At 45.3% G+C, this 15,179-nt stretch overlaps 1 protein-coding gene, 2 non-coding genes and 1 pseudogene across 3 annotated transcripts; 2 read left to right on the forward strand and 2 right to left on the reverse strand.

Moving 5' to 3' along the window:
- Positions 1-1,177: 1,177 nt before the first annotated feature.
- On the forward strand, positions 1,178-3,798 carry LOC123160883 (uncharacterized). Its single transcript, XM_044578731.1, has 2 exons — positions 1,178-2,521; positions 3,441-3,798. Exon 1 carries the CDS (start codon positions 1,246-1,248, stop codon positions 2,512-2,514), a length of 1,269 nt encoding a protein of 422 aa, XP_044434666.1. The 5' UTR covers positions 1,178-1,245; the 3' UTR covers positions 2,515-2,521; positions 3,441-3,798.
- A 1,666-nt stretch (positions 3,799-5,464) lies between these two features.
- Positions 5,465-5,536, reverse strand: TRNAP-AGG (transfer RNA proline (anticodon AGG)). Its single transcript has one exon. It is a non-coding gene; the product is annotated as a tRNA-Pro (tRNA).
- Positions 5,537-8,067: 2,531 nt separating this feature from the next.
- TRNAP-AGG (transfer RNA proline (anticodon AGG)) lies at positions 8,068-8,139 on the reverse strand. The gene has a single exon. It is a non-coding gene; the product is annotated as a tRNA-Pro (tRNA).
- Positions 8,140-9,170: 1,031 nt separating this feature from the next.
- On the forward strand, positions 9,171-10,612 carry LOC123159738 (agamous-like MADS-box protein AGL80; annotated as a pseudogene).
- The last annotated feature ends 4,567 nt before the right edge of the window (positions 10,613-15,179 follow it).

A 15,179-nucleotide genomic window follows, 5' to 3' on the forward strand; every position in this document is an offset into this window, starting at 1 on the left:
TCTGCTTGCCCACGACAGAAGCGGTCGCACGCGCCTTCGCCGCCTGCACATCCTTCCGCCGCGTCATCAAAGGCCGTCGCTTCCGCGCGCTGCACCGGCCTCCCCTCATCATAGACACTATTAAATCTATGACTTGGTTGGCAGTCACATTTGAAACCTTGGAGTTAGTTACATTTTCTCATCGGTACTTTAGCTTAATCTCGTTTGATATTGCTATAACTCTAATGGGTACTTGCTTTGAGCCCTTAACTTTGTACATGACTGTTCTTGTTTTTTCACAAGTCAAAGAGCCCTCCTTCAAGTGCTTCATTTGTACAGGTGGATTTTTTTTAATTTTGTCTCTTATGGGCAATGCAATCAGAATACTAAATTACATATGAAAACTTATGTTCCATATATATATATGGCCCTGTTTCAAGTGTTCCATTTATACCGCGGCGATACCAAGATATCATAGAACCAAGGTTTCACTAACCATATTGTCATCACATCAAAACATTGTTCAAGAATAAATGCACTTTCAATGGCAATGCTCGCTGCCACCACCACTACCGTCGATAAGAGCCAGGCGGGCTTTCGCCCAGAGAATCTCGATAACCAACCTCACGCATCCGGCCAACGTTGGCCTGCACCTCGACTAGCCCGCACAACCCTACATCATGAACACACCATCACCATAAAGAGAATACCTTTCTACCGGGCCGCCAACAACACTAGCGAGCAACACCCTCGACCGCCCACCGTCAGGTAGCTGACGGAGGCACCTGTGCATGGCATCCGCTAATGAGCATGATCTAGCCGGAACTCAGCTGGATCTAGCATCTCACTGTGGCTACGCTACCACATAAACCACCAAAGGCCAACATGGCGCCGTTGCGTGGCGAGCTCTATCTGAGCAAGAAGGGGGTAGCAACTCTGCCTCTCCACGTCAGAGAGAATATCGGCTCGAGGCCAGAGATTTCAAATGTGCAAGTATAATTCTAATGAGAATTTAATTTAGCCAGAGATTTTACTGTGTAAACAAAGTTGAAATGATTTTTTTTTATGTATAAGGAGGAGAGAATTACGAGGCTTTAAACTACAGATTTCATTTCAAACGTTATGTAGCTTTAAGCTACAATTTTTTCCAAACTTTATATTCGCAAAAAGGAAAAAAAAAAGGTGGCCTGGTACAGCCCACACTCCCACTCGCTCACTTGTCGCTCCCCTGCTAACCCTCGATCCCCTTTCCCACCACCCGCCGCCATGGCGTCGCCGCCGCCGTCGCCGCCGCCGCTGGCCTCCATCCCCATCCCCGACGAGCTCCTGGAGGAGATCTTCCTCCGCCTGCCCACCCCGGACGCGGTCGCCCGCGCCTCCGGCGCCTGCACCTCCTTCCGCCGCGTCATCAAAGGTCGCGCCTTCCGCCGCCGCCTCCGCACGCTGCATCGCCCTCCCCTCCTCGGCTTCATGGACGCGGCCGGATTCCACCCCGCCCAGGCGCCGCACCCCTCCGCCCCGCTCGCCCGCGCCCTCGCCTCCTGCACCGCGGATTTCTCCTTCGTCCCGGCCGTCGTTTCTTCTTCCTCCTACTTGGTCCCGCCGGGCGTCCAAGACGACGACGGGGAAGGCCCCCGCTGGCGCCCCTGCGACGTCCGCGACGGCCGCGTCCTCCTCGTTTGGACCTCCCTCATGTTGACCAAACGGGAGCGGTTCAATGCTGCCAAGCTCCACCTCGCCGTCTGTGACCCCCTGTGCAGCAGATACGTGCTGCTTCCAACAATACCTCAGGACCTCGCCGCCCAGCCGCAGGATCTCCTTCGGGAATTCCAGCCCGTGCTTGCTCCCTGCACCGGCGACGACGGCCAAGAGGAGCCCTTCAAGGTGATATGCATAGCAAGATACCAAACGAAGCTGGTCCTCTTTGTGTTCCCCTCTACAACTATGCGATGGTGTATGGCGGAGTCTCCTATTTTCCCTTCTTTGAAACACATGTCTTGTTTTGACTGCGTGCGTGGCTGCTTCTACTGGACAGAGCCTTATGGCTGGAGTGACCATTTGATGGTGCTGGACACGCGCACTTTGAGGTTTTCGATTGTCGATAACCTCACTGGCTACCATGCGGAGCTCAGTGATCTTCCTGACCAGAGCTTTGGTTATCGTCGCGCAAATGCCCTTGTTATGGGCCGAGAAGGAGCCCTTGAGATGTTTTCTCTTGTGTGTCAACACGGGTCATTTGCCATCTACCATACCTCTCTGCAGAATAATTCCCAAGAATGGAAGCTAGAGAAGATTATACAGCTGCCTGGGCAGTATCATGACTATAACATTTCCACGGTGGGTGCAGCCGAGGGATTCTTGTTCTTCCGAGGCGCTCCAGAAGGTATTCATATTGGGAATGTGGATTCTTACTCAATGGAGGTCAAGACTTATGAAATTACCAAAGTCTGTACGGAGATGGACAATATCTACAATCCCAGACGCGCCCTCCCATTCTTTAGCTTCCCACCGCTGTTATCGGAACCAACTATCTGATCAACTGGTAAGCCTAATTATTTCATTTTATACTGCCACTGGGTGCATGCGTTGCTTGTTCTGCTCACATGATTATGTAGAAAGTTAATTATTGTTCTATTGGGCTTGGCTAGCTTGTCAAATTAGCTACAAGAGGTAGCTGATTGATGGTTTTAAGCTGATGTCTGAGCACTCTTTATTTACCTTGTTGTGTTTTCAAGAGCATAGAGTTCACATGGCATGGTCTGCTATTTTTTATTTATCTTGCTTCACTGCAATAAGATGGCTCTGGGATTCTTGGGAAGCACGAATAAACAACTTTTGCGTCCTTGTTCTTAAGCTATATTTTACTCTGCAATTTCGCAGATAGGAAAAATTCCCATTGCATCAACTTCAGTTGCTTCAAAATTCTACTCCCATGGTTATATAGAAAGTTAATTATTGTTCTATTGGGCTTGACTACCTTGTCAAACTAGCTAGGACAGGTAGTCAGTTCGTGGTTTGATTCTGCATGCATGTTTAACTCCCATGTATGTGATTGGGAATGCTAACTGAAAAGAAAGATTAAACACTTGTTTTCACAGCTAGTTTTTATGGCTCCATATCTTAGGAGAGAAAATGGCATTCACGCTTGCATCTCAAAACAAGAATGTTGCATAACCTGTAAGTTGATGTTTGAAGGCTCTGAATCTAATATTTGTGAGCACTCCTTATTTACCATGTTCTGTTTACAAGAACAGATAAGGTTCACCTGTTATGGTCTGCTGCCAATTTTTGTGTATATTGCTTCCAAACTGCAAAATGAGCAGCCTGTGCGCCTTTGTTCTTAAGTTGTGTTGTACTCCGCAGTTTAGCACATGCCTCCTTCCAAAGAAGTTGGGATAGGGAAATTTCCCATTGCATCAACTGCAGTTGCTTCAGTTTTCTAACTAAGTACACTTATGCAGATCTGAGCTCGCTTGCTAGTCGTTTTGGTCTTGCTTGGGCGATCTACACCTGGGGTTGGATGGCGGATGTTCAAGATTGTGCTGATGTGGTTTGATATGTCTGTATTAGTATGAATGTAAGCAGGATATGTTGTCAGCAAGTTGAGTTTGACCAACACTGGGGTCTAACACTCCGGTTTATATTATGTACTGATATTTGTGTTGGAAGACTTTGATTTATGTTCCCCCTTTTAATCCATGTCCCTAGTCTAGATGAACTAGCTTTTATCTGCATGAGTGAATGAGTTCATCTGTAACCCCTTCCAGTTTTCTGGATGATTGAGTTTATCGTGCACTGAGCATGGATGTTTTGTGCAAATGAGGACTGGCTGTAATAGAGGTGGATATCATACAGACATCAACTTCCAGAGCTTCAGGTTTCTCACAAAGATGTGGTCCTCTATCAAACTTGGATGTTTTCTGAGCACATATGAATGCCCTGTATTTGCCAGTTCGGAACAATTTTTTGCTTATCTGCTCCTAATCTGGTACCGAAGCAAGAACTTTTCCCAAGTGTAGTTTCTGAATCTAAACTGTCCTATAATCCCTTCCTGTTCCGATTGCTTTTCGTCAAAATACCGACTAGTTATGTTTGTGGCTAGGCAATGGCATTGTTGATGGCCTGGTGGGCATTGTGAAAGGTACCTTCATAAGCTTATGGGCCTTTTTTCTCTGTCCATCTTGCTCTCCCTCTAATCCATATTAACTGTCGCCGATTTAGTACAGAGCTGTACTAAATCAGCGACAATTTCTATGGATCGGAGGGAGTAATAACTAGTACTTGTATCGATCTATTGTAAGTCTGTCAATGACATATTCATGGCATGGGTATTGCTGTGAAGTGGACAAGCATGATATTTTGTGGATTACCAAAACGAGTTAGTGCTGTCCATTTTATCTATTCCAAAATCTTGTACCAAAGTGATAACTTTTTCCAAGTCGATAAACAACTACGCACCTGTTGCGGCTAATCCCTTCCTTTTTTTTGTGTCAATCGCTGTTCATCAGAAAACACATTCGTTACTGACTACTCCCTCCGTTCGGAATTACTTGTCGTAGAAATGGATGTATCTAGACATTTTTTAGTTCTAGATACATCCATTTCTGCGACAAGTAATTCGGAACGGAGGGAGTAGTTGTATACTATTCCTAGGCGACGGTATTGGTGATGGTCACGGTGAAGGTGAAGCATTGCATGATATATAGGATGTTTTTTTCTTTTTCTTGATGGGATATACATCGGTGGTGTAAAGTGGACCTGTAGTTTTTTTATGCTCTTCATGGAAGTATCTAAGCTGGTTTACTATTTCAGACTTTGGTTTTGCTTGACGATTTTTTTCTTCTTCTCATGGAATGGTGCCCTTGCTGTGATTCATAAGGCATTCGCCCTAATTTTCCAGGTTGCTTGATAGTAATAACTGTATTCAAACAGCTAGATTCAGAAATAATACATGCTTTGGCACTAGACATTGATAATATTGTTGGTCATTCCGCGTTGTTGGATGGACTTATGTTTATAATAACTACATATGCTTTGGTAGCTACTGCCACATGATCGAGTCCCAATCAATGCTTATGAAGATTGTGTGGTTGTTTATTTGTCAGACTGATGTTTAACTCTATTGGAAGTCAAAGTGTGACTCGACAAGACGATGATGAACTATTTATAATTGGCGAAAAAGGCACTTGAAAAGGAGGATTTTGTGTGGGAGCTAGCTATCTTGAGAGACCGCAGCCGTGACGCCTGCCTTGGTCGTCGGGGATTGCAGCTGGTAAACTAAGCTCCAACGAAGAAGGCGATCCCGCCATTGGACTCTTTGAATGCGATGCTACTTCACACAGATTGATTTTCATGACATCTATAATTCGCTAGCTACATGCATGAACAAAATTGTACTGACATGTACAAACGGTAATAAGAATAAGGACAAAAAATCTAACATATGTAAAAATGGTAAAAAAAAAAAGATAGAGTGAAAAAAGAGGGGGCATTCCGAGAATTGAACTCGGGACCTCTCGCACCCTAAGCGAGAATCATACCACTAGACCAAATGCCAACCGTTTGATGTTTTATTTTTCCTAACGCACATCTTTATTAAACGTTATGTGCACACCTGAACTGAACTTCATATTTTTGCTTCTGAAAAGCTCAATGAGCTACACGGTTTCACATACGTACGATGAGCAGCATGGCTTAGCTTGTCTTTGTCAGTTTGTTATACTGCCTCAACTCTGAAATTTTTCAATAAAGGCCTCAACTCTGAAATGAACCCATGCTTCAAAATTTTGATCAAAGGAAGCCGTGGAGAGAGGGAGGCTTACAGGATTGGATGGGATGTGTTGCAGCAAGACTGCTGAAAACTATGGGGTGGCGGCTGCATGCGAGGGTTTGTAATGGAGATATAACAACCCAGAGGACGTTTCTTGTGCAACGAGCTGTCTCATGCAACGAGTGTACCAGTCCAATCTGAGCCGCCGGATGCACAATAGAGGGACCAGATTCTGTAAACCGATGGGCTGCTGGTAAATTTTATACATTGATCCTTAGAAAATAGTCCATTTGCACCAACAGTTCTTCCCCAAAACTTCTTCTCTTTCGTTGACCTCTTGTCTCCTGTACATGAGCTTATCGACGATCCAGATCGTCAGCTAGTACCTACTTCCGGCTCCTCTGAAGCATCAGCGCCCCTCCTCTGCTCCAAAATTGTCGTCCCTATCGCTGCATGGTACAGCCGTGTGGGTAGAAACATGCATGGTACAGGCGTACAGCTCGATATGATGACAAATATTTGAGCAATTGAATCCGTGTACATGTGCTAGCAGCATACTAACAGTGCAGGTGGACTTTAGCTGCAATTGGACACTTCATTTTATTAGGCATGCAATTCTTCAGTCGACCATACCATTTTCAGATCTGCCATACTTATCTTCTTTCTGAATTTTCTCTAACACATTACGTTAGATTGCAGGAGTGAAGCAACGGCATGCATGGACAAGTTTTTTATAGACGAGTAAGATCAACAATGTTGAAAAATTCTCTACAACATAAAGTTTGATCTTATCCAACCATGTTATTTTGGTGACCTCTCCTGTTTCATATGCATATCAAAATTGATGGTTTTCAGGTATTGTCTGTATGTTTAGCTACACGCTCGTCTGTAAAAAAAAAGAGAGATTGTTGTAGAAACTAGTGCTCTACTTGCATCAACTTGGTAATCTCCAAAAAAAAGAACAACTTGCATCAACTTGGTCTCTTTCAGATGATCGGTGGAGCTGCGTGGTGGTCATTCTTTTGCCTAAATCAAAGACATATTATTGTCTGAATGCTTCAGTCGAGATCAAGTGCTCAAAGATGTCTAAATTGAGAGCAGATGACATTCTTTTATGAATTGTGTGGAAACAAGTTTTGCTTATGGAATATACTATCTCTCATGTACTTACCCAAAGTCTGAACCCTTCCGTGTATATGACAGTAAGTTAATTTACAATCTTTTAAATTTTGCATAGTTTCGTGTACATTAAATTGTTTGTAAAGAAACTTTCATGTACATTATAGTACACATCCTAATTTGGTTATATTTTTGTGAGGAAGTTCAAGCCTTAATGGTACACAATACAATTAACATCCCACCACAGCACGTCAGGGGAAAGCCCTAACTCACATTACAATACAGAACAAAAGATGTGCATCATGGAGAAAACCAGTCTGAACTTGAACCAGAGTGCATGTCTGCACCGTAAACAAAACAGAGTGCTCAGAGAATATGTCCGGAGCCACGGGGATGACAATTCATCAAATTTTATAAAGCATGTCCAGAGAATAGAGTAGCGGGAGATGACAAAGGAGAGTACATTGCAGCAGCATCTTGGTTTATACCGCATGTTAGCTCAGTTGACTCGGCATAATTGGTGGCTATTCGAAATGGTCTGATCTTGGCAGCAAATATTGGATGCAACTCCCTCATTTTGGAATCGGATAGCTCAAATGCGGTGGAGATCATTAACCAGGAGGGTTACTTAGGCCATGATGTGTCTATATATATGGAGTGCAAGCAGTTGGGGGCTGATTTCTCCAAAGTGGATGTGATCCATTGCTGTAGAGAGGCTAATGTTGTTGCCGATACCATAGCAAAAAATGCTCTTACGTCTAGATCATCTAGTGTCTGGGACGATGTGGTGCCCGACTTTGTTTCTCACCAAATTGTAAACGATCTCGCTATTATTTGAGAAATAAAGTTGTTTACCTATCCAAAAAAAAAACAGAGTGCTCAGACCAGGTTCTCCCTCTGTGTAGGATCTCCCTTCAGATCAGAAATGTATCTCTGAAACAAGGACAGTTTCAGTGAAGAATATGCATAGGTGCAGGAAGAACAAGGTCAATTGGCACAATGAAGTATAAAATATACAAATACATACGGATTGCAATACCAATACATACAGATGTGCACATATTCTCCAAAATCATACGTACTGTTGTAGCATTCCTTTCCGAACAAGAGCAGCATGATAAATCTTTTTTTTTCTTCTTCCAGTTCCAGGTGTGTTGTTGTTCCAGGTGTCTATTTCGTAAAAATAAAGAGAAAAAGGAGGGGCATTCCGAGAATTGAACTCGGGACCTCTCGCACCCTAAGCGAGAATCATACCACTAGACCAAATGCCCACCGTTTGATGTTTTATTTTTCCTAACGATCTCTCTTGATCCTGCTCAATGTTTTCCCCTTTTTGGATGGATCGGCTCGCTCGTCACGCTGGTTTACAGGATGGGATGGGATGGGATGTGTATTTGTCCGGACGTTTGATGGGGGCTTTAGTTTACAGGATGGGATGTGTTGCAGCAAGACTGAAAACTATGAGGTGTGGTGCTCGGCGGCGGCTGCATGCGAGGGTTTGTAATGGAGACCTGACGGACAGTGCACGACGATGGATATAACAACCCAAATACACAACAACGCTGACAGCCGGGAAACACGAAGGGGCGGATCTATTAGATGACCTCAAACGAGTCAAATAAAGCAGCCATTCAGTGACAAATATTGGTTAATTTTTGTCTCTGGAACACAATATCACAGGCGGGTCATTTTTAGACTGGTCTGTAATGAGAATTCTGCAGAGCCACAAATTTTTTTTGTTCATTATTTATTTATTTTATTTATTTTTGAGCTTGTTCATTTTTTTATTTTTCCTTTGACCTTTTTTGTTCCTTCCAGCGATGTGGTTTTGTTCAAGTATTTTTTACTAGTTTGGTACAAAATTAGTGTATTTATGGGCCTGACCGATAGGAGCAAGGCTTGTGTTCGGCCCATTCATTTGGATGGCTTGATGGGCTTTGAAGGATGGCATTGCGACGCGTGAAGCTTACACACACATCATGGGGAAATCATTAGCACGCGTATGATATGTCTCGCTCCCGTGATATCGGAAGCGATATCGGGGGAACGGTCATGCGCTATCGCGCTCAATTTGGTAGGTTTAAATGGACGCCAAATTTACAGATGGGCACAATTAAAGTCGGGTCAAAGATCTGCTAGATATTCAATCGCGTTCACAAGTACTAAATAAGGCAATCTTCTTCGTACCTGTCACAATAAACCCTTACCAAATCACGGTAACCCCTCCATTATAAATCACCCCTCCTCCCTCATCGAAACCAACAACTTTCTTTTCCTTCGCTTGTTTTATCTCTTGCCAGCAATGCCTCGCAACGTGACCCTCAAGTACATCCCCCATGACTCGACCCGGCGCGATAGATTCAAGAAGCGCCTCAAGGGCCTCATGAAGAAGGCGGATGAACTAGCCATCATGTGCGATGGCAAGACCTGCGTACTGGTGTACGAAGAGGGTAAGATAGCGCCAGAGGTGTTTCCTTCCCACGCCGAGGCAGTGGGTATCCTGAATCAATTCAAAAGCCTGCCAGAGCTGGGGCCGTGCAAGGAGGCGATGAACCAGGAGATCTTCATCACCAAGCGCATTGAGAAGCTCCGGGACCGGATCGACAAGACGCGCCGTGAGTGCGAGGACAGCGAGACCAGGTACCTCCTTCACAAAATCATGCATGGCGACCCCTCGGTCCTCGTTGGCCTCAACATCGAGCAGCTCGTCAAAGTTGGCTACAAAGTGGACGTGCTTCTCAAGAGCATCACCGAACACATGGCAAAAATCCATTCCCATGGGCCACCTCCAGCTCCATGTGTCACCACCGGCAACATAGACATGGGCTCTCCCGTATTGTATCCGGCACCACCTCAGTAGCAGGAGGACTGACTTGACATGGTGAGCTTCAGAGGGGGCCTCGACACCTTGGTCTAGAGTGGCTACCCCGGCACCAACTTCTGTGGAAGTGATATGATGATGAAAATGCAGTTCTTTGATATGGGGTTCGGTTCGATTCCTTTCGCTCCCATGTACCAGGAGGCCAGCTACATGCGCCGATCTCATCTCATTTTTATTTGGCTTTAGTAGTTAGTATGAGACATTCACTTAATTTCTTGAAATTGTTATATTCGCATATGTGCGTCGTTGTAATCATCGTGTTCTTTGAGCCAAATCATATTTAATTCCAATGTATTCATTGAAATTATTATTCAGTTGATCTCTTCCCTAGGTTGTTTGTTTGATCTCTATTGTTTAGTTGGTCGTAAATCTTTAGTTGCGCCTATTTTTTTGTGTCAGCACCGTGTTTTCTTAGGCATAGTTGCACCAGCTACGTGCTAGACAATTGATTGATTCCTGAACCTTGGTCGTGTGTTGGGAGATCTAATGTTGGGGCCTTTAGTTTCATGCTATTTTTGGTGTATGCTTTTTTGGGATAGAAACGAGTTGAAGATTCGTTCTCCTAGAGCAAGCTAAATGTGATGGAGGAATACTATTTCCATGGATAAATATTTGTGAACTAATTACCTTTTGTGACTTAATTACATGGCGACAACTCGCCACACGCAAACATCAGAAATAGCGATGATCCACATTGTGCTCTTGTTAGTTGTAGTCATGTTCTCTATTCTTCAGACCATCCTCTATTGTGCTCTCCTTAGTTGGAGTCATGTTCTCTGTTCTTCAGACTGTCCTTCGTTCTAGAGACGCACATGAGAACAACATTTGCTCGTCAAGACGATATCATGGCCGATCCAAGGTGACAAGGAGACATGGTGGCCTCTCGCTAGCCTTCATGCTGGGTAGCCATCCTGTGGCTTCCCTGAGGCTCTCATAGCGCCTATGGCCAGGAGTTCCTCTACACCTCTCCTTCCCATCAGTCCTCATCGTCCCACTTACCTGACCTCCTTGAGCATGTTAACCTGAGATTAATTATGAGCTATTTCCATGATGTGTTGTGGTGTGAACAAGGTTATTTTCTTTCTCAAGATTTCCGTAACAGACCGGTTACCGGATCTGCACTGCTTCCCGAGAAAAAGTGTTACCTACCAATTTGACTGAAACTGAATGTCAAAAAAGGATCAAATAACATCCGTATGCTACTTCTAACTTGTAGCATCCCATTGTGTGGTGTTATCGATCCTTCGACTGAGTGTCATGGACTCATGGTGTTGTTACCGAATCCCACCTCGTATTTTTTTATCTTTGTTGTTTAGTTGTTCGTAAATCTTTGAGTTGCATCTATTTTTTTGTGTCAGCACCGTGTTTTCTTAGGCATAGTTGCAGGGGCGGAGACAAGGGGGGCGAGCAGGGGCTAGACCCCTGCCAATCGCTCGCCCCCCTCAACAAATTTTAGCAGGCCCTGTACTGTACATTGCTAATGGCCGCAGCTAATTACTTCATTAGCCCAATAGCCCATAGATGTGTACGTGACTGGCTATTGTTTGGCCTACAGATAATCAAATCGATCCGATCGGTTGATCTATTTTCCTTCACCGATTATGGCATTTATCGCCGTCGCCAGCCACCGCTCGTGTCATACGCCATTGTGCGTGTCCTGCTAGTGCGCTGACGACGACTCCCTGTCCGCTGTCTGCATACGATCAACTAGATGCATGCAGATCAGATCATCAGAATACAGTTAGAAGTCGCTAGCCAGACGACCAGGATTGAATCCTGTTTTCATGAATTGTGATCTTAATCTGGTTAATTAGCATAATAGTATCTTGTGCATTTTCAATCCACGACATGACTTATCTGATGTGACTTTTCTCCTCTTTAATAAATGACACATTTGTGCGTATTCTAGAAAAAAAAGACTTCTTTGCTGTGTCTAATACATGCACAATGATGGATTTTTCTTATCATATACTACCTCTGTCCGGAAATACTTGTCCTAGGAACCGGCTCCTCTAACTTCGCTCCTATGAAGTTAGGGAAACAGTACCCTAACTTAGTCTGTGAACCATCAGATGGGAAATAGATGGCCAAGATTCTGCACTGTTCACATGGGGCTGTAGCATACTGTTTGGACGAGCACTGTAGCTAAAATCACTGTTTGTTACCTGTAGCAGTTGACACTGTTTAAGAACTGTAGCGACAGATCTCAGCTATTTATTCTAGATCCAACGGATGAAATGTGGCTAAGTTAGGCTCCTAACTTCACAGTAGCTAAGTTAGAGGAGCCGGTTCCCTTGTCCTAAAGATTGATAAAATGGATGTATCTATAACTAAAATAAGTCTAGATACATCCATTTCTATGACAACTATTTCCGGAAGGAAGGAGTAGTCTTTTCTAGTCAAGAACGGACTCAACTAGAGTATCAACTTGCCCATTTCTATTCTCGCAAAAAAAAAACTTGCCCATTTCTAGCTGGATGTTTGCAACCATCTAGAGCTAAAAATCTCGTCTTTGGTTGCCAATTTGACCGTTGGATAATTTTAAACAAGTAAAACTACAACATCCATTCGCCTGCCGCCAGGCAAACCCTAGCCTCAACTCCGCGGCCGCCTCCTCCAACCTCCCTTCCCCTGCCGCCGCCGGAGGGCGCCGCCGGGCGAAGCCCGTGGGCGTCGGCGGCGGCGGGGTTCTCTTCCCCTCCCGGTGTGTGGCGGCAGCGCGAGATGCGGCGACGCGGCGGGGGCGTGATGCTGGTGCGGGGCGTGGCGGCGGCGGGGCTCTCGGCCGTGCGATGCGGGCGGGTGTCCAGGCCGTGGTGGCTGCACGGTGCAAGACCATGGCGTGGCGGCGGATTGGGGCTGGCGCAGGGGCGGCAGCGCAGGCGCGGATCCGGCTCGGATCTGGCCTGCGGGCGCAACCTCAGCTTCAGCGCGGGGAGATGCCGGATCCTGGCCAGCGAGGGCTGGATCCCGGGGCGGCGGCCCCGGACGGCGGAGTATGTGTCGGCGGCGGTGGACTCACGATGGGCGACGCGGTGGTGGATGATCCGTGCACAAGACGCTTGATGGAGGCCATTGGAACAGATCTGGGTGAAGACCTGCTCGCGGCTGCTGCCGAGGCCGGTGATGGCGGCACTATTCGATGACGTTCTCTTGTTGAAGGCATCGCTATTGAGAAGTTTCAGGCCACTATCTGCTACCTCCGGGGAAAACCCTAGATCAGTAGATCGGATGATGGCGGCATTATTGTGTCGTGTCCCTCCTGTGACGTCATTTTTGGAGGTGTACACGGGCTCGAGGGACCAGTGGACGGAATAATTGGTGGAGCGGTGATTCATCCTGCACATTAATGGTGGCGTTTCTCCGCGGCGTGGCGCAGTAGAGACTCGGCGCCCGATGTGTGGCGAGGGACTCGCGCAGGAGGGTGACGTTATCAGGCGTCGTGGTGGACTGGTAGGTGCCCCATACCCGGCAGGCGTCCTGGTTGGGACCTCTGGTCTTAGATGTTTAGGTTTAGCTGCGATGTCTGTTTGGTATTAGGCCCAGACTATCAGTGCCCCTTCATCAATTGGATAGGAGTAGCGACAGTTGTTGCTTAGACAGTGGCTTTAGTCTTACTGTTGTATGACGTTGTAAGGTCTTGTAACAATAATTAATAAAGTGGCCGTATGCATCGCCCAGATGCAGAGGCCGGGGTCCTCCTCCTTTTTTTAAAAAAAACTACAACATACTAAATCGTTGATAGTAGATTACTATGGTTGGTCATGAATCTTCTAGCGTGGGCCGCGACAACCGGACAAACTTCTTCGCCTAGTAAACACACGTTTTTGAAACAAAATGATTTTCTTCAACATTGCATGATTTTCTTTAATGGTAAGGAACATACCGGAGTTCACATTATCAATTTGTTCAACGCTGGTGGTTGTAGAGCTCAATTTAAGTTAATAGAAATGTACCATTCTCCCCTAAAAAATGTACCATTCTTTTGTAGTTTCAAACAAATATATTATGATTTGTCATCAACGCTATCGTGAGACTTAAAATATTGTGATATTCCATGAATTTTGTGAATGTCGGCTTTTCGCCCCCCTCATGTCCAAATCGTGGCTCCGCCCCTGCATAGTTGCACTTACATGCTAGACAATTGGTTTATTGCTGATATAATTGAAAGAAAGAACCTTGGTCGTGTGTTGGGAGATCTAATGTTGGGGCCTTTAGTTTCATGCTATTTTTGGTGTATGCTTTTTTGGGATAGAAACGAGTTGAAGATTCGTTCTCCTAGAGCAAGCTAAATGTGATGGAGGAATAATATTTGCATGGATAAATATTTGTGAACTAATTACCTTTTGTGACTTAATTACATGGCGACAACTCGCCACACGCAAACATCAGAAATAGGGATGATCCACATTGTGCTCTTGTTAGTTGTAGTCATGTTCTCTATTCTTCAGACCACCCTCTGTTGGGCTCTCCTTAGTTGGAGTCACATTCTCTGTTCTTCAGACCGTCCTTCGTTCTAGATATGCACAGGAGGACAACATTTGCTCGTCAAGATGATATCATGGCCGATCCAAGGTGACAAGGAGACATGGTGGCCTCTAGCTAGCCTTCATGTTGGATAGCCATCCCGTGGCTTCCCTGAGGCTCTCATAGCGCCTATGACCAGGAGTTCCTCTACACCTCTCCTTCCCATCAGTCCTCATCGTCCCACTTACCTGACCTCCTTGAGCATGTTAGTCCGAGATTAATTATGAGCTATTTCCATGATGTGTTGTGGTGTGAACAAGGTTATTTTCTCTCTCAAGATTTCCCTAACAGACCGGTTACCGGATTTGCACTGCTTCCCAAGAAAAAGTGTTACCTACTAATTTGACTGAAATTGAACATCAAAAAAGGATGAAATAACATCCGTATGCTACTTCTAACTTGTAGCATCCCAATGTGTGATGTTATCGATCCTTCGACTGCGTGTCATGGACTCATGGTGTTGTTACCGAATCCTGCCCACCTCGTAATTTTTGTGATGCTCTCTCTCTCTCTCTCTCTCTCTCTCTCTTGGGAGGGATACTAATACTAATAGCTGGCAGGATTTGTGATGAATTTTAAGTATGTTTTGTGGTTTATTGTTGAACTGAATGATCAAGTCCTATCTGCATTATGTAAGGCCTCACTCCATCTCTGTAAGTTTCCATTAATTTGGATGTGCATGCGTCTCTAAATCCATGGAGCTCGTCCTCTGACCCCGTCTCTCTCTCTCCCTCTCTCTCTCTCTCTCTCATATGGGTCCTTCGTGGTTTTAAAAAAGCAAAAAAGGAACTTACAAAGAAAAAGTTTTGCACCCGGGTAGTTAAACATGGGTACGCCCCTGCCTTTGTGTGGTGTTATCAATCCTTCGTGTGTGTGTGTGTGTCATGGTGTTGTTATCGAATC

Source organism: Triticum aestivum, chromosome 7B, assembly GCF_018294505.1.
Source record: "Triticum aestivum cultivar Chinese Spring chromosome 7B, IWGSC CS RefSeq v2.1, whole genome shotgun sequence".
In the NCBI taxonomy this organism is placed as follows: Eukaryota; Viridiplantae; Streptophyta; class Magnoliopsida; order Poales; family Poaceae; genus Triticum; species Triticum aestivum.

Coding starts and splice junctions, on each gene's coding strand:
- LOC123160883 (XM_044578731.1), top strand. CDS start 1,246: ATGGCGTCGCCGCCGCCGTCGCCGCCGCCGCTGGCCTCCATCCCCATC.